General features: G+C 46.2%; 1 protein-coding gene across 1 annotated transcript in view; it reads left to right on the forward strand.

Annotated features, from left to right (window-relative positions):
- The window catches only part of LOC144139851 (annexin A6-like), a 73,169-nt gene that overhangs the window by 45,695 nt on the left and 8,112 nt on the right, over nucleotides 1-19,362 (forward strand). The window contains exons 10-11 of the mRNA XM_077672096.1: nucleotides 4-208; nucleotides 16,390-16,533. Of these exons, the coding sequence (XP_077528222.1) occupies nucleotides 4-208; nucleotides 16,390-16,533 (349 nt within the window). The remainder of the gene's footprint in view (nucleotides 1-3; nucleotides 209-16,389; nucleotides 16,534-19,362) is intronic.

Below are 19,362 nucleotides of genomic sequence, written 5' to 3' on the forward strand. Positions count from 1 at the left end.
CAGGACCTGGTGGCTAATCTCAAGTCGGAACTTCGGGGCCGCTTTGAAGATCTGATGGTGACCCTGCTGTTCCCCATTGAAGAGTTTCTTGCCCGGGAGCTACGCGCAGCTATAAAAGGCGTTGGAACAGACGAAGACGTCCTCGTCGAGATTCTGTGCACTCGCAGCAACAAGGACATCCGCGACATCAAGGAGAGTTACGCCAAAGGTGAGTGCCGTGTAAACTCTTGCAGCTTATACTTTGTATTGCATATGACATTGCAACAGTCATTTGCCTAGTGCATCAACAAGGCTAGCGGCCGCCGAACATGTATAAATGCATTAATATTGGCTTCTTGGTTATGAAACTTCGGCCTGGTAGAAAGTGTGAATAAAAACGTAGGCACGAAATATAACGCATACACATGACCTGCGAAAGCTCCCGTGCGGCGCAAGTGTTCTTTGTTGTGTCATGAGTTATTTTCGTGCTTTTAACCATGTAGAGGAAGGACATGAACTGGGATATTTATAATTTTAAATAACTAAATTTTCAGTTCCCGTTTGTCTGGTTGTGCTTGTAATTGCATCCTCGTGAGCACTAGAGAAAATTCTCTTTGAAGAGGTTGGGCCTAGTTTGAAATATTTACTTTCCGTTCCACTAATGTTTTAGGGCAACACAGCTGCAGGTCATGCGAGGTGTCGTTGCAAAAGATTGTTGTTGCCAGCGTGAATTTTGCGCTCATTTTAATTTGTCCGAAGGATGTAGTAGCGGTTATTCGCTGGTGACTATAACGGCTGCCGTCAGATACTGACGGCGAATTCGCAAATTTTTATTAGTAGAAAAGCTCCAAACCTAAAAGGACAACTGATCTTATTTGTAAACATTTCGGATTTACTTGCGCAAAGTAAAGTCTGGAGTCTCTAGAATGTATTTTGCCACCTCTGGATGCCTTTTCGCGTCATTATTGAGGAGAAAAATAATTCGAAAGTGCTGTTCGTTTCTGTGCATCCTCCTTCCCGATTTACTACGATGTTCCATATTGCAGCGAACCATGTATGCGTTTGTGTATTTATTGTTTGTGTTTACTGCATGGCTACGCCCGGCTCTGTTATCTTTGTCAAGTGAAGCGCGTCTTGCATTCTTTATTTTTATGCCGCACGGGCTATCTCATTCAGGTAAGCAGACTGTTCCGTGTTAACGTCACTAGACCAGAATAATCTTCTCTAATCTACAATGTTCTGGATGTAAATCGACGGTTCCAGAAACACTCGCGCCGAACGATAAAAAAGCCTGCAGAGCAGACGCCACAGCATTCCGATCGTCGATGCTCGCCCGCACACGTCACTTTGTTGACTGCTGCCTCGCCGCCTGTGTATTTTTTGAGTTGTTAGGGGAGCACAAGTTCGCTCCAATAAACGTGTTTCCCTTCGCGACAACTGCGTCGTCTCTAGCTTCGTGATATCTGGTGGAGGTGCTGGGTGCGCACCTTTTATGACGACCTCTGGAAGCCGCCAGCCCAGTACAACCAGAGCCAGCCTCCGACTGCAAGGATTGTCGCCCGAGTTCGGCGTCCTGCCAGAAAGACCCAAGACAACGACTGCTGCAACCGCAACCATGGTGCAAGAACCAGCGTCGCCAATCCTGCTGCAGCAATCACGGGTACTGCCAACATTCCGAGGAGCCCCCGCTGAAGACTCGGAGGAATGGTTGGAGAAGCTGGAGCGAGTGCGGATCTTCAACAGGTGGGACGATGAAGAAACCTTCCGGCATGTTTTCTTTTACTTGGAGGATGCAGCTCGAACTTGGTTCGAGAACCACGAGAGCGCCTTGACAGACTGGGCGCAATTCAAAAGAGAGCTCTTTAAAACCTTCACGACAGGGTTGAGAAAAGAACGAGCTGCGCTTTTACTGGAAACTCGAATACAACACCCGAACGAAGGAGTCGCAATCTTCGTTGAGGAAATGAAGCGACTATTTCGTCCCGCGGACCCGGATACGACGGAAGAAAAGAAACTGAGGTTTCTAACGCGAGGAGTAAAGCAAGAACTTTTTGCTTTCCTTTTATGCAACCCCCTTCCCCCCCTCCAATCGGTGGCCGAATTCGCGTCCGAGGCAGCCGCCATGGAGAACACGTTGGAAATTCGCACGAGGCAGCACGACCGTCCCATCAATGCGCTAGTTGCGGTCTCGATCGATGCCGGGGCTCTTAGCTCTGACACACTACGTGAGACAATCCGCGCTGTCGTCAGGGAATAACTGCGGAAACTCTTCCCAACAACGCCGCAACCCCAAGTCACCTGTATGGGCGACGTGATCCGGGAAGAAATTCAACTCGCCTTGGGGACTTCTACGCCTTCCGAAGTACCACGTGAGCCTCAAGCTATGACCTGCTCCGCGGCTGTTCGACGACCCCGCCCTGCTCCAACCCATCATCAAGAAGTCCCGCCGTACCGCCGTCCAATGTCGCCCGCCCGACCACCTCCAGGCCAAAACCAGGCGCCGAGGAAGACGGCCGTATGGCGAACCCCCGATAATCGTCCGCTGTGCTACCAATGCGGAGAGGCCGATCACATCTATCGTCGCTGCCCGTACAGTAGACTCGGACTGCGTGGTTTCTCCGTCGACACCGCACGCCCCCGACCCGGCCAGCGCCCTACTGATGTCGACGAATACCTATCCAACACCAACCGAGGACGAGCCCGCTTTAACCGATCGCCGTCGCCCTACCCATAACAGTCGCCCAACCGCCGTAGCAAGGCTGATTTCGCACGTGGAAGGTCCCCCAGCCAACGCGGGGGAAACTAAAAGCAGTAACTTGTGGAGGTAAAGCTGCACGATCGTGGAAAAATGAAAACCCTCCACCGACGCAACGACTCGCGGAAGACCATGATTCCCCACATGTCCTCGGCCCGACAACCCGATCTAACCCCGACGTGACACTCAAACACGACAACAACCACACGGCGTGACACGCACCCGACTTGACCGAACCTTCCGCTGAGAAGACGACGACCACGACGCACAGTGCCCGACCGTCAACACGGACAAGCCGAGGTACGACGCCACGACGCACCCGGAACTCGAAGAAAGCAGCGTCCGACGTTCAACTGTCCATCGGCGGCTTTGAAGCAGTTGCGCTTATAGACACGCGAGCCGACTACTCAGTCATGAGCGGACCATATGCGTCTAAGCTGAAGAAAGTTATGAACAGATGGGACTGTCCGAACATTCGCACAGCAGGAGGCCACCTCGTGACGTACCTTGCAGCGTTCGTCCTTTTGCCTAACTGCTCCCGTGACGCAATTCTCGTAATGGACTTTTTGACGACAACGGTGAAATAATTGATCTACAGGCCAAGTCTATAACATTTTCCTCCGATCACTGCATGAGGCCGGAACCCAACCCCGAAAACCGTGCTTCTATCACGATCGCTGACTATCATGTCACCCTGCAACCCCGCACAAGCTTGATGATCAGCGTCTACTGTGGAGATGCGGTTGTTGACGTCGACGCTATCGTAGAGAGTGACCAAAGGTTGCTCCTAGACCGCGGTGTCTCCGTTGCAAGAGGCATTGCGCCCTTTAAGCAACGCTAATCCCATGTTTTGGTCACTAATTTCAGCGTGGAATACCAGCATTTAAACAGGGGCGCTGCAATTAAGAAACGCAAGAAGCAAGTGACGTCATCGCGGTTGCCGACTTTGAACGCACACCCGAAGATACCTTCAAGCTTCCGAATCACTTCGACGTGAATCCGGTGTTACGGCAAGGAGAACGGAAGAAATTATTGGATTTGCTGCGTCGCTACAGCGAGTGTTTTTCGTCGAACTCAACACTACGTCAGACACCTCAGAGACCGCCGCTCTTCCGAGGGGGACTTCACGGGAAGTCGCAAAGTTCTTCATAAGTCAAGTTGTACTGCCAGATGGAGCCCCGGAAGTCCTAATCACAGACCGCGGAACGGCCTTTACTGCAGAGCTGATGGAAGGAATATTACGCTACCGCAACACGGATAACAGAACAACGAGGGCGTACCACCCCCAAACGAACGGACTAACGGAACGTCTGAACAAGACAATCGCAGATATGCTGTTAATGTACGTTGACGTTGAACATAAAATTTGGGACGAAGTGCTCCCGTATGTCACGTTTGCGTACAACATGGCTATCCAGGAGACTACGCTGATGACGCGGTTCGAGCTTGTCTACGGAAGACGGCCGACCACGGTGCTTGACGCCATACTTCCGTATGTAGAACACGACGCCCTAAACCCCGACGTCCAGGGATACCTTCAGCGTGCGGAAGAGGCCCGCCATCTCGCTCGAGTTCGTACAACGGATAAGAAGCTCATGGATGCCGGGCGCTACAACCTCCGACGCCGAGACGCCGAGTACTACCCAGGGGATCGTGTTTGGGTTTGGACTCCCATCCGATGACGCGGACTCAGTGAGAAGCTTCTGCTACGGTATTTCGAACCCTACCAGATTCTACGACGTGTAGGCCAACGTACCTACGAGGTGATCCCCGATTGTGATTCCGGAACATCACGACGACGCACGCGGCCCGAAGCCGTCCACGTGATTCGCTTGAAACCTTGCTATGCAACATGACGGACATATTTGTCAGACTGTCTTTTGTTTTAGAATCGGGCCGATACACTCTTAGAGGGGGGGTAATGCCGTCAACCATGTATGAGTTTGTTTGTTTACTTATTGTTCGTTTTTACTGCCCGGCTACGCCCGACTCCGTTATCTGTGTCAAGCGAAGGGCGTCTTGCATTCTTTATTTTTAAGCCGCACGGGCTATCTCATTCAGATAAGCAGACTGTTTCGTCTTAATTTCACTAGCCCAGAATAATCTTCTCTGATCTACAATGTTCTGGATGTAAATCCACGGTTCGAGAAACACTCGCGCCGAAAGATAAAAAAGCCTGCAGAGCAGACGTCACAGCATTGCGATCGTCAACGCTCGCCCGCACACGTCACTTTGTTGACTGCTGCTTCGCCACCTGTATATTCTTTGAGTTGTTAGGGGAGCACAAGTTCACTCCAATGAAATTGTTTTCCTTCAAGACAACTGCGTCGTCTCTGGCTTCGTAACAATATGACACTCGCTCTAGAAAATCTCCCTTGACTGCGCAGTTCCCCGGCTCTCCGACGGAGTCTGGCGGCCGGCTGCCGCTCCGGCGGGTCGTCGGAATTAGTTCGCTGAGATGCCACGATAAGATATGTGCCGACGATGGTGTGGGTTTAGTTTGTTAGTTTTCAGACTCAGTAAAGCTTCAGAAAGACGGAAAGGTTTATTGTAAAGACTAACACCGAGATTAGGGTAGTGCTTTTTGTGCTGGGTGAACTGGCTCAGCGTTTAGCGCACACCACAGATGCGATCACGTCGCTTCCTAAGGAACGCTGTCATTAGTGAGAAAATAGTCGTGGGGTTTTGGGAGACGTGTAATGCACTTGCTTTTTTTAGGAAATATTTATATAAGCTCTCAGAATGCTAAAACTAACAGCAAAATTAACAGCCTATAGGATATATGTGATATTCCTATCTGATAAAACTGGGGCTGTTGCTGAGTGGTCTAAAGCACTGAATGTTGTGTGTCGCAATGAGCGAATTCGATTGCAAGATTTCGCGTGTTTTTCAGGAGTTTATTTTTTATTTCCGTAATGTTTCCTATTCGGCACTGAGATACTTAGCTGCACCTTCAACGCTTTCCTTACGAGTTGGCATACTGCGTGCAAACAGATTATGATGCGCTGGTGAGTTCCCGTTGGGGCGGTGTTGACATAACGAACAACAAACTGCCGGTGGTGTACCGCATTAGCCAACTCTGGGCCTGGTGCCAGTATGCCTCTTACGCCAAAGGGAGAGCCAGGTGCGCGTGAAACGAATGGCAGTTGAGCGTCTCTCCTGATAAGAGGGTGTTAGCCACTACGTACTCCTCGTCTAGTGCAAGTTATGGCGTTAACACTCTAAGGACGTTAGGACTCTAAGCGGTGCTAGCAGGCTTCTCTGACCTATTTTACAGCTTACAATGGGCGAGAAGCGTACCGCACCGATTCCTGATATATTAAGAATGTCCGACGAATGATAACGTCACATGTGAAGCCGTTGATGCACGAAACGAACAAAAACTGAAGCTGGATACGACTACTCAAATCTTGAACATCGTCCAACCGCACCGCAGGACCAATACGCGAATCTGCTTTCAGATGTTGCGATCATCGCAAATGTCGCAGGGTATATTTTTCTTTCAGGATTTATATAAATACTGTTATAGCGAACGAATAAACGATGAAAAGTGCATTTATGTGAGCGCGCCAATGCAATGTGTACAAAAACAGTAATTTAATAAAATCTCGTAACCGTGCCTTTAAGGGGAGCACAATTATTTCTATTTGCCAGTGCTCGGGTTAAACAACACGACTTTCTTACCTTCGTAAGTTTAACTAAATTGTTAAACAATCCAATTTTTTTATGGGTAAAGGAAAATAACTTTGCGGCATTTACTAACGGACATTCGCGCTATGCTCTGACGACAGCCAATAAAAATCTGGGGTAGATTTACGTACTGTCCTAGCAGTATTCACTGTGGTGCCTCCGAAGCAGATGTTAAATCTGTCCCTTTGCCCCTGCACATATACAGTACCTGTTATCCTAGAAAGCCACCGCGCGGGAAGTGATGTCGACGACTCAGGAACTGGACTACAAAAAATATTCCCTGGGCGCACTTCTATGACAAAAATCACATTGCGTATTTCCGCTTTGGTATAAGCAATTGTTTGTGTAGAAACCGGACACTCGAGTTTGATGGTCCACCGCAGTGTCAGCCGCGGCAGACGCGCACAATTCTGAGTTGGTCCCGCCGCACCGACCGCCTTAATAGCCCTTGAACGTGCCTTCGAGAAGGCGTCTAGCATGATTTTATTAGCGCGCATACCTACAAAATACTGCAATGATGACAGAAATAAATTTTTTAGACGGTGGAAGCCTCCAAAGAAAACGGCGCTGATGGAATAATATCGCCTTTCTGCCGAGGCGTTGGCCGGCACACAGTGAAGGTTTCTTTGAGGGCTTTGCACTTTCCCGCAGAATTTTCTCTTTTATTACGGGTGCGAAGCCATAGTTCTGCATTCGTTACTGCATTTTAAAGGAAAACTAATTCAGCAGATTACGTGCTGCTGGGAAATACGACGAGGTGGTTATAAGGTATGTTAGCAGGTGGTAAATAAGCATAAGTGCGCAGTGTCCTTGTTCACAAGTACGCTCAAACGCAGTTATTACAGCGTAGTTTGTCACCCGGGGATGCCTATTTATAGTTCATAATTATTTTACGTGGCTATTGGCGTAGTTAATACAGACATCCACGTGTGGTGCAGACAATTTAGGCGTTGATTAAGCGTAAACGCCTCTTTACCGATCGGATATCAAAACCTACCATTGGATTGTCTTTCAAAACAAACTATCAATACTGTTGTCAAGGCTATTGAACGGCTAAGAAAACTACAGATAACATCGGCTTCAATAAAAGTTTTAAATATGCCATTCGCAGCACCAAATTTTCGACTTTTCTTTGTTTTTTTCGTTCAGGAAAGCTTTTGCTGCACCTTGAAGGTAATTCAACGATGCAATTACTTTGACACAGTGTTCTCATGCCAGAGCCGGTAGTGTAGGTCAAAAATAGGGCCCAATATTAATATTCTAAAATGTTTCAAATCTGCTTAGGCGTCATGCTCCACATTCCGAGCTTCCGAGCTCCTCATCCAAACGAAAGTTCTTTCAGTGCCCTCTCGCTAAGAGTTTCCTTTTTCTAGGCATGTTTTTATACAGCTGGTGTGCTGGGTTGCACGCAGAAACCAGTAGACTTCATTGGTTGCGGGGTCCACACAGACACGAAGCTATATATTTTTCTTTGTCCGTTAGGATGGAGAGAGCGACATCGACCTTCCGGGGTTCCGCCAGAAGCTAACAAAGGGACATCAAAAGCACATGACATGGTGTGCATGATACGCACCCTTGCAATAGTTCGTTTGTTGTAATATATGTCATGAATTCAAAATCAGCATTGACTTTTCAGCTCTGAGTATGTCGTATTCGATGGTGCGTCCAATTCATTAAACTTATTGCTTCCGATACACACACAACAAGTGTGAGTGTCATGCTGTTGCATATACCAAGTATTATAATAAGATCAGACCACTATGTAACGCCGTTTCGTTCAGTCTGTAGCGGTACAGACAACAACGTATCTCGACAAATGTACTCACATGGATCGGCTAACGCACGGAAACATCACCGAACATCTGATATCGTACTTGCAAACGAGGTGTCCTCTTTTGGGGACTCGAAAACAATGAAGTACTGTTTTTTTTAACCATAGCACGCGTGTGTCTCGTGCACCGTGCTTGCTGCGATTAGCGCTCCAGAAGCCCCAATGTTCGCGTTTGTATTCGTTAGCAGCAGAATTGGCTACCTGCCACGCCTTTTTAACGGCGGAACCACGCCTTTTTAACGGCGGAACCACGCCTTTTTAACGGCGGAACCACGCCTTTTTAACGGCGGAACCACGCCTTTTTAACGGCGGAACTGTTCAGACCCAGCATTATCCGTTAGTCGCAAAAAAAAAAAAAAAAAAACTCGCGCTGCGAATACGTCATTTCGCGTTCCCTAGCAACCCCTGGTACAGCTGTGCATAGCTTCGCGCTAGCTTTGCTAGCATTGGCATAGCTGCTGCTGCTCTTCGTAGAAATGTGGACATTACGTCTATGCCTTGCTGTGACCTCAAATTGCTCATTAAAAGAAAACTCCGGGAACGTTGGCAAAAAAAAACTGGGACATGCAAACAGGAAACAAACTTCTTGCAATTAAACCATAAATAGGTAGGCACGTAATAGAAAAACTACACAGGTCTGTAAAGTTGCCCTTCGTCGTTTAGGAAAAGGGCACACACTTGGCACACATGGATACCTCTTCAATTGAACATCTCGACCAACATTCGATAAATGTGGAGGATTTTCCTTCGTACTCCATATCCTAGTTTAAATGTAGGGTACTCAAAACACAAAGACAGCGACACTTCGCTAATCTGTACACACAACACATACCAGGACAACCGGCACACTTTCACTGTGATGAAGGAATAATCAGTTACAAAGAAGTTTTAGACTCCTTGGCTGAGGTTGATATTTTGAGGAAAAGTTATCGCACATGACACAGCTTGTCCGTCAGTAATGAGAACACTGCTGAGGTGCTTTTCTGTGACACTCAGGGGCCTCATCCTTTTTTTTTTTGCTAGGAAAAAAGTATCCCCGAGGTACCCTTATTTTTAGCCCAAATCTTTTTCTACGTTCTCAGCTAGTTTTATTCACTTTTTACTGACAATCACTGGATCTATACACTAATTTTACATAACCACCTTTTAACGGAAGCATGCAGCATAAAACTCACCTTCGACATTAACACACCCTTGTTTTAGTGCTCTTTGGGCAAGAAGCCCTTGCGAAATTAAACACAATCATTATCGACGTCATCTCCCCTTATAGGGCTCTGGCAGCTCTCCACAGGGCCGCATAGACCTGTTAGCATCCGGATATGACTTTCACCTGGTGCCAGATCTGGGAGCTCCGCCTAGCCTGCTCCTAGGTGTAAGGGTGTGTAGAGACCCGTAGTGCACTAGCCGAGGGAACAAAAGTGTGTGTCCAGTTCTCCAAAGTGGGGGCAGTAGGGTGCGGTAAACAGATGGGGTTGGATGTGCTGGAGGACTGTGCGGTGAGGGAAGGTGTGCGCTCGGATGATGCGCCACATGCCGGCCTGGTCAGTAGATAAGAAGCTGTGGGGTAAAAGGGGGGGGGGGGCGAAGAGGGTTTGACGGTTCAGTCTGGGGTGGAGTGTATTGTCGGTGTATGCGTATAGTGGAGCAGAGAGGCTGTAGGTAGGAGAAAAAGAATGACGTGGCTTCCATCCCGGCTACGGTGGATCCTTTTCTGGTGGGCGCGGAAAGCGAAAACCACATTATGTCGCCATTTAAACGCACGTCCATGATAGGGTGAAAATTATTCCAGAGGCCTACAGTAAGGCGCGGCTCATAGCCTAGGCGTAACGTGGGTGTTTTGAACCCCATAATGAATAGATCAAGCTGACAGTAAACACCTCTCTGCGAATGTCGACAGTATTGCGAAGCCAGATATCTATACAACAGCCCTCCAATATCTCTTTTTAGGCGCTCGCTGTGTTTAGAGATACACCCAGAAATGTTGCTAAGGTCCCGCCTCTAGATCTCGCCTTATAATGCATGACGGCTTCGTTAACTGTTGTAGCTCACAACGGAAACAAACGTAAGATCATTAGCTAGTGCCTGTCGTTTGAATACACCGTTAACCAGCGTTTTGCCGGAATTGATGCTTGGTTGCTCATTTATTAGCGAGGCATTTTAATATGCATCCTAGCTTTGGTTGGAACACGAATGATTCGAAACTTTAATCTCAAATTTTCAGCTCTGCAGTACAATAAAATTGTTTATTCAAAACCTTGGCATTGTTATTGTCTCCATGTGTATTCCTCAGAGAAACTCGGAACACTAGTAAGCGTTCGAAGTGTGGACTTGACACTTCGAAATAAACACTTCGGTAGTTTTCAATCGCCTCCTTCCCTTTCCCCGCAGCATTCGGAAGTAACGTGGAAAGCGACCTTGGAAGTGAGGCATCCGCAGAATTTAGAAAACTCATGCTTTCAATGTGCGACGTAAGTATCCTCACCTGGCAGCGCCTAAAAGGCCGCAAAAACGAACAAATGTTTTGCTATTTATATACGGTAGCATTGCGGGGTAAAGCTACCGAGGTGGCTGTATTTTCCCGGCAGTGCTGGTACTAATATATTTCCCCTAAAATTTTGGAATGACACGTAACGGGGCGGGCTAGTTCATTTTATTACGAAACTCAGTGCCCCAAGGAACGAATAACCCGATAGAAGCTAAAGCTTTGATGCGACCGTATGCAGTGCCAGCCCCATTTGACGGTTGCTAAGATGAATCTGGGTACCAGCGTCGATATTGGGTCCGACGTGGTTTCTTATTAAGACTTTTATGGGGAGCTGTAAACGGCTGAACCGGAGCAGAAGTGCAACAAGTTGGCCTTCTTGAGTAGTCTCGATAGCTCCACTGAAACACATTCCTAAAAATCTTGAACACATGTAATTTAGCATGTAAAGAAGGCATCATTTAAACAGAGTAAGTCAAAACATGTTCCCAGCAACAATGCTGGAAGATAAGAATTCACATTCTGCAAATCTTAAAGGGGTTTCCAAATGTAGCACGTCACATCTTAGTGCAAACGAATTTGCGACGGACTTGGTGTTCAGTCCAATGTGTTTGGTCACAAAACGAATGGCAGTTGTTGTGACTTCCTCATCTTCACCCCTTCTAGCAGACGACGCTGATTATCATCATTTCATTACGCTTGTCATGAGCTGCCGCATGCTCATGTGGCTGCGTCGGCTCGCGCCACTTCTTCTTCAAGTTTCCATTAAAGCCTCATCGCATCACGACGTGTCGCTCCGCTTTCTGAGCATCGCGCCGCAGCTGGGGAACCCAGGTCCAACAGCAATGAAACAAGATTGCGGCAGCATAACATCTAGAAAATCGTAAAAAGCGCAGTAGGAACTGAAATAAATGCAGCGCTTACAAGCACAAAAGCAGGGGAACGTTGTGAAAAGTCTGCGTATTCAGCCACAGATTTGGCAGCGGAAATAGGACGGTTGATATCAACTGACGCATCACCAAAACAGGAAAATCATTTTTACGTCCCGGCTCACAGCCTGCTATAGCATTATAAAGCTAAACCAATTTTTTTTTTCAAACAATGAACTGTTGGAACACTCTAGAATTGGCCAGAGTTCAATCATGTGTTGGCAATAATGACTCGAGCCGAAAGCGGTGATTCGCTGAATATGTAGCCCTTCCGGTTCATGGAGTAGCGTCAGAGGCTTCAGTAGCCTCAGAAGCAGTATCAGAAGTATCAAAAGCATCAGAAGCAGCAGTAGCATCAGAAACGTCCTAAATATACATCAGAGGCCACATTTGGATAAAAGATAATCCTATGAAAACCGCAATTCTATAAGTACACTATTAAGTTAAGATTTATTACGTGTAAGTAAGTGGACGGCACTCGTGTATTTCACATCTGCGTTGCTCTTAAGTGTAAGAATGACGTCGCCTGTAATATCCGTTATGTTCATGCATACATCACCGGTTATGCAGAGAAGCGTAGATAAAAAGTAAAAATTAGGAGCTCGCTTTAAATAGCTGGAAGCTGTTACCTCGCGTCATGTTCTTCTTTGCATGTAGCCCCCGATGTTTAACTGGATCCATTCAGGAGTCCAAGCTCTTTCTGCGCAACTCCTCCTTGCGGCATTAAGCGGATTTAAATTCGGGTGAAACACTTTTTTTTCATACGTTAGTTCCGAAGAGCACGGAATTTAATACGTACGATACCTTAGCACGACAGTCGGTGTTTTTTTTTGCCATCTACAAACCACACGACACTTCAAAAATCCAATGCAATTTTTGCAGGCCTACCGTCAAGAAGGATTTCTGGATTTTAATAAAGCAAAAAACGACGCTAATGTGAGTATCAGAACAACATATCAGGACGTTTCTCGGTCTTCTCTTTTGATACATGCGTATAAATCTGCCTGTCAATGACTGAAATATATGACACTGCCTTGAAACTGGTGTATATGTGTCACTTAAAAATAATCATCCCATCCAGTGAGCGTCAGTGTCCTTGTTTTTGTTTCGGCAACTATACATGCTCCATTGCTGTTCACAGAGATTTGGTAAGTGAGCCTGCTGCACGCGAGACCGGGTAACACGCACGTCACTAAAAAAAACTATACAAACGTAGCTTTGGAAGCATGAAAGTTGTTATGATAGAGGGAAACCCCCGTTTACTGCCCATAAAAGCGCACACCATTCGCTTTGGACGTTGCCTAAGCGCCATGCTCTGTTTATGCTAATTTTACATAAGCAGTTTGGTATTTCGAGGTAATTCGAAGTGGACTTCTGGCGGGAAACTCTTTTGCGTGCTTTCCCGTCCCACACGACAGAGAATGGTCAGGAAATGGGCTCCTTGGGGGGGGGGGGGGGGGGGTGCTTAATATATATGCTTTAAAAAGTGGCTGCGATATGGCAGCTGTCGGGCGTTGTCCTATACTTACCGCCGCGTCTGGCCTGCGCAACTGCTGAAATGACAGCTTTTTGTCCTCTACAGAATACTCGCGGCATAGGGCCTCAAATTGAAGAACTCTACGCAGTTCGAAATACGGTCTATTCATTAATGTTGAATGGTGGAGACCGAACTATACTACAGCGTTGAGGAAGCAAGACGAGTGAGAGAGAAGGATAAGGTAAAGGAAAGGCAGGGATTTTATCACAGTACTAGCCTGTCTGTTGAAAAGCGCTGTGGCTCGGTGGCGCGTTGCTCTGCACGCGGGCTTATGTCCATGTATGTGCACGGACTTCGCTATCGACAGTAGCGCACAGACGGCGCCGAGCGCGCATGCCTTCGAACGTGTCTCTATGAAATACGCCGCGTTTACTATTTGGCCTGATGAATATTTGAAGCGCTTCGCATCGGCCGAAGTGTAATATTCGTGGTCGCACACGGACGAACTGTATTTAACAGGTCCTGTTTTATTTCGATGTGACAGAGTTGTTAGGCGCCTTTTTTTACTTCCCCTAGGCTCCTTGCCATCCTCTATCAGCCATGCTCATCAAGCGTTCAATGAAGAACATCATCTCTGCAAACAGAAAAGTACTACTACTGGTGCAGCCAAATACGAGGGTTCTACCCCGCCGCGAATACGACAGAGCAGCGACTGAAACGGGAAAATGGGGAGAATATTACTACAGCGGCCACAATAGAAAAGATGCGTTATTCCTGCAGGCTGTGGGCCTCCGCAGTGAACTCTGTTTTACACAGCGTCGGTAGTTGCATCATCGGCTAATACGGCGCTCAGACGTTCCTGCAAATTACGCCGTCAACCGAAAAGCGTCCCTCCGACTGGAAATAATGCCGGCGTCAACAATGTGTTACGTAACAAAAAAGGGGAACACGATGAACTCCATGCTCCCAAAATCCAAGGAGGATGTATTAACCAGAACTAATTAACAAATCACCTTTTTAAAAATAAAATCGGTCGTAAGGCGTGTAATGAACAAATTTTCAAAGTATTTCTGAAACCTTTTGTTTCCTTGTCACGGCTGTGCGATATCTGTGGAAAACAAGGGCTATGTTAGCCATAGGCTATGTTACAATCAGCAAAAAAAGAAAATCTTTACCTATGTTTTATATTGTACTAATCTAACAAAGCGAAGAACTAGAAAGACGTAAACGCAACAACACGCCTTATGCACGCAGTGATCACGAGACGAATATGACACAGCCTGCTGTACTAGAAATTTATTGACAGTGAATAATAAACAAGATCAATACTATCATCTGGGCAGCGTTTAAGGGAGCTGTGAATCTCTGGCTTCTCATGATTCTCACAAAGGTCCGCGGCCCGCCGTTCGAAACTACCAAATATCAACCTAAATGTAGTTACTTTCAGAAAAGCCATGCGACTTTTGCCCGCAGGCAGAACACCGCAACTCTTGAAAACATTCTTCCATCTACAATAATTACAGTTCAGATGTTATTGACTCCCGGACAGGATTTTCTGAAAGGTTACACCGCAGCCAAATAAAAAGATCTTGAATTCACCTACCATGCTTCCACAGACCTGTACTACCATAGCCAACTCCCCGAAAAATATAGAGAACGTCTCATTATGCTACGCCCGGGAAAACCATCCTTCCCCGTGCCAAAGTGGAATCTCAGCGGCGCAAAATCGCATACTCTGCGTACTGTACAATCTCCCACATATCTCCACAAATGTACATGGACGAAAGGGCTAAACATACAGACACATCCAACTCATTTCACGCAACCTGGTAGTATTTTAAAGTATGCTCAGGCAATAACAACTGCAATATTGTATATTCCACATTCGTTGAAACGTGGGAGACAGGCCAGGGCCCCTTTTCTCTATACATCAGCGTGGGCGTTTGAAAGAGCAAGTAGAAGAGCCGCTGCGTCAGGAACCCTGCACTTCCCGAACTACCATTATATCTAGGCCGGCCACCATGCCAGAGAATAAATCTTTCAAACACTGGCACTGCCACCTTGGACGAACATCCCGCAGCCGCAAACTTTATTCTCGCATCTTTAACTACACAATAGCAAATTGTGCCTTCTTGTGGCAGGACGAATAAAAGCAGCTGCCGCAGGTTTTCCTCGGTTGGCTGAACCTGTGTGTTAGAAAAGCTTATATTGTAAAGCCAGGTAACGCGTCGAAGTACCGCTATCCCGTCGTGAATCTTTAAGAGTAATCGTAGATATCATCCTCAATGTTTTCTTCTTTTTATGTCGCAAACGCGATTTGTACCTGCGCACACTGCGCACAAAGTCAAAGAAATTGTCAACGTAAATAAGCTCGCGATTACCAAAAAAATTTTTTGGTAACCACTTAATTTTGTACAGTATTACTGGAACCTCAACATGTGTTTTCGCAATTTTCTACATAAAGCATGCGTTTTGCTCTTACTTTTAGTTTCCAAGCATCACAATCGCGACAATGTGATAGCGACAAAAGCGGCTCTTCGATCGTAGCCATTCAAGACCATTCATTGTTTAAAAATTTCATCACTCAGCACATTTTGTAACAATTCTGCAGTGTTCGTTTTCGGTTGTTTGGTTTGCTTGTTTGCTTTTTACATATCCGTTCTTTTTGCAGTTTATTTCTATTTTTTATCTTTTTGCTTCTTCCTTTTTTTCTTTTTTCTGGTCTTTTACCCTCATTTCTTTCTTTGCATGCTATAAAATACTGTTACCCACCCCCTGTGTAGCGCTTTACGGGCTCGAGGGTACTGCAAAAAATAAAAAAATAAATGTCGGTTATTATCAAGCTGTTGGAACACACTAAGGCGAAGTCTTTACATACCCCCTTACGTAAAAAAACATTTTTGTTGGTGTGACAGTACAAAAAAGCCGCCACTGTTAACAGTAAATGATACACGTTTTTGTTCGTATATAAATTAAATTACTTCCTTATTACGCTATTGTACAATAACATTGCTTCTGGTCAATAAACTCGCTTCGAGAGTATCTATACTCAAAGAAGCTTTATCCGTGTCTCCTACCGACATTACCGTTTGCGAGAAAGCAAATTAGGCTTTTTGGACTGGTATTTCCTGATTATCAGTGATTATCACCTTTGACGTTAGCACAGTTTCATTGGCCGCCATCCCTGTTCCGCTACACAGATTCTTCAGCAGTCTGGGGCTAATAGATGGAGCAACAATGGGTCAGTCTTCAACCAGATTCTCACTAACCAGAGCTACGAGCAGCTGCGGCTGGTCTTCCAGGAGTACAACAACCTCACAGGACGCTCCGTAGTCCAGGCCATCGAAAGCGAGATGACTGGGAACCTCCGTGCAGCGTACCTCGCCATCGGTAAGAACGGCTAACTTTACATCAATTGCACTAAAATAACGTTGAGGGCCGAAATAAAGAATGGCATAGCCACACTGAATAGTCATGTTCGGAGAATCATAACTGTGTGCTGAAATTTGTATACCGACATGTCTATATAAGAACATTTCATTGTATCACCGATGGAAACAACACAGTCATAATAGGGGTTCCATCCCAGTCGCGGTGCATTTTTCGGATTAATTAAAAAACAAAAGCCTTCGATTCCTACAACTCTGCGTACAATAATGTTCCCGAGAGGTCTAGACGCGTCTCCATTCGTAGAACAAGGCAAGTGTATAACCTACGTTGTCGCTCCTCTGGGCAAAAACCTCAAGGTTTCACTTTTTCTCAGTGGGTGCGGGGACGCAAAAGAGATGCGGGAGGTGATCGATGCTATGACTACATGCATAGCATAGAGACCTATAGTAGAGTCTAATTAAAACAAAATGTTTGCATCACATAGCAAGAAAGAAGCGGCGTAGTATTGGTCTAATAAAATGTTCCATGTTCTCAAGGTGTAATAGAGCTGCCGGGCCACTGGGTTACAAGAATGTCAGCTAGCCTTCATTATAGTGGCGGTTAGTATGAACAGTGAGGCAGCAGGGTGCTCCAGGGAATAACCTGTTTATCTGAATTGAACACTTTTGGCGATAACTTACCTCCCGAGATAGCGTCGACGACATGAAACTTGCGCATTGGTTTCTTAGCATGGCGCAATCTAGAGTGTGGGCAAATTGCGCGTTCTATAATTTCGGGATACGAACGGCTGAAGTCCATGACTTAGACGTAAGAATTCACAAAGTGCAGGAGAATAGACGTTGTTAGTCTGTTGTTCTGTGCTGGAGGCCTCCCTCGTGCCGCAGATATCAAGAGGATAACGATGAGCAAGGCAATGATGGTGATCTGGCGATCAAGCAAAACGCCTTCGTGCAGTGGAAAAGGCAATAACCCGGAAAGATGGACACTCACTGACCATTTCCACACAAGATTGAATAAGGGCTTTTTCTTTCAGAAAAGTGAGCTACATTGCTGAGGCCAGCGGTCCTAGATATGCATCAGGTTCTTTGTCAGCGTAGAGTATACGTCAAAAATGTTAGAGCCAAATCCTCAGACATGCTACCAATTTCTCAACACTTCGTCTTTTAGGCTCGAGTATTCCTATTTTGAAATAATCTCCACTGACGATTTAGACAGCCTATTAGTAATTATAGTCTAGACAAAGTTAACACGGGAAATAATGCCACCATAACTCTTGGAACAGCATTTTTAAATCGTGGCGTCGTGTTGTTTACAATACTTTCAAATTAGCTTTGTCAAAATAAACATATTAGCCACAGACGGATTGGGTTCTTACGAAATGTTGTGGCCTCTGCTATAGGCGTTGCATTATTCAAAGGTCGTGCTCTGCGTTATCGAAAAAATGAGGAAATCCTAAATATTTGTAATAGTGAGTCCACGCCATTACACTTTATCGCGATAGTTTCCATATTATGAAGGCATAGATCATTTAAATGATTTTTTTCTGTATGGTTCGGTTTCTCTAATTGGCCTCAACTTCAACTTTCGTCGGAACTCAAGGGAAATGTCCCAAGGTAACAAACCAACCGAATTACAAAATATTCCAGATTAGCGGCTTTGTCGCGACCGTTACGCTTTGGTAAAAAGAAAATACCTGTATTAAGAATGTATTGCAAGCTAAACTTCACCCCTGGCTGCCTTCGTTCCTCATCGTTCTCTTTTACGAAATTTTGCATTTACTTTTTCCCTTCACGGGAGTAAACTTTCAACAGGGTCATGGTAGTAGCGGACTTCGTGGTTTATTAGCGTAACTACAGAATGTGTGTCCGGTACCTCCGACGCCATCGTATTCTAATCTCGGGTGCCCCCTTATGGTCGAAGGCTGGGCGTAGTGGTGTTATTCGTGATGGGTTTGATACCGTTATGTAGGCATTGCGCGCATGATCATCATCGTGTTCCGGAGTGACGTGATGGCTATAACGTGACGCCAGGTGATGACCACTTCAGTCATGGTTTTCAGTCTTCAGTCGTCTTCAGTGCTTAGTTTTATGGTTCGAATTACTTTTCCGTCAAGCAACTCCACTTCCGCAACTGCTGCTGCTTTGTTTTCTACCCGCCCTCTCGCGGACCTTCCACAGTCAGAGACGCTCGTCTCCGGAGGTCAGTATTATGCAGGTATACGGTGACGGAGACCGGATGACGCACGCCGGCCCTGGTGCACTCTTCGACAGGCAGTCGTCAGATGCGAAGTCCAAGTCGCTTGTACAGTCAGTGACAGTAGATGTTGCCTGCTTCCCCATGGAACACAGCGGAAGGTCATTAAGAGTTTGCCTCACGTCGCTTTTTTCTTGCAATGGTGTTGCTACATAATTGGTTGGACAGGAGACAGTGGATAACGGTACAAAGAGCCCTGCAATCGAATTGCCGGGACGAAGAACGTCCGCGTAGAGCGCCTCCAGTGGCGTCGATGTTTTTATTAGATCCTCCTGGCAGCATGTCGGTAATGTAAGCGACTTCGGGTTCCCGCCTTGTTGTGCAAACATTGTCTAATTCTTTAACAAACACCCACTTATCATTTTACACACGGTGAGAGACTAAACTTTCCTGGCTTAACTCCAACCCATGAATGAGCGAGTTTAGCGGTCACATTGATTCAATACACATTGAGGATATTCTTTATTGCGACAGCGACACACCTTAGTACAAGTAAAGTTATTGAGGTTTTACATCCAGTCAGCGAAAACTCATTTTTTACAACCTCCATAAAATGTTATTATCTTAGTTTCTCCA

The sequence above is a fragment of the Haemaphysalis longicornis genome, unplaced genomic scaffold, assembly GCF_048455015.1.
Source record: "Haemaphysalis longicornis isolate Haplotype H1 unplaced genomic scaffold, Haemaphysalis longicornis Haplotype H1 scaffold_5, whole genome shotgun sequence".
In the NCBI taxonomy this organism is placed as follows: domain Eukaryota; kingdom Metazoa; phylum Arthropoda; class Arachnida; order Ixodida; family Ixodidae; genus Haemaphysalis; species Haemaphysalis longicornis.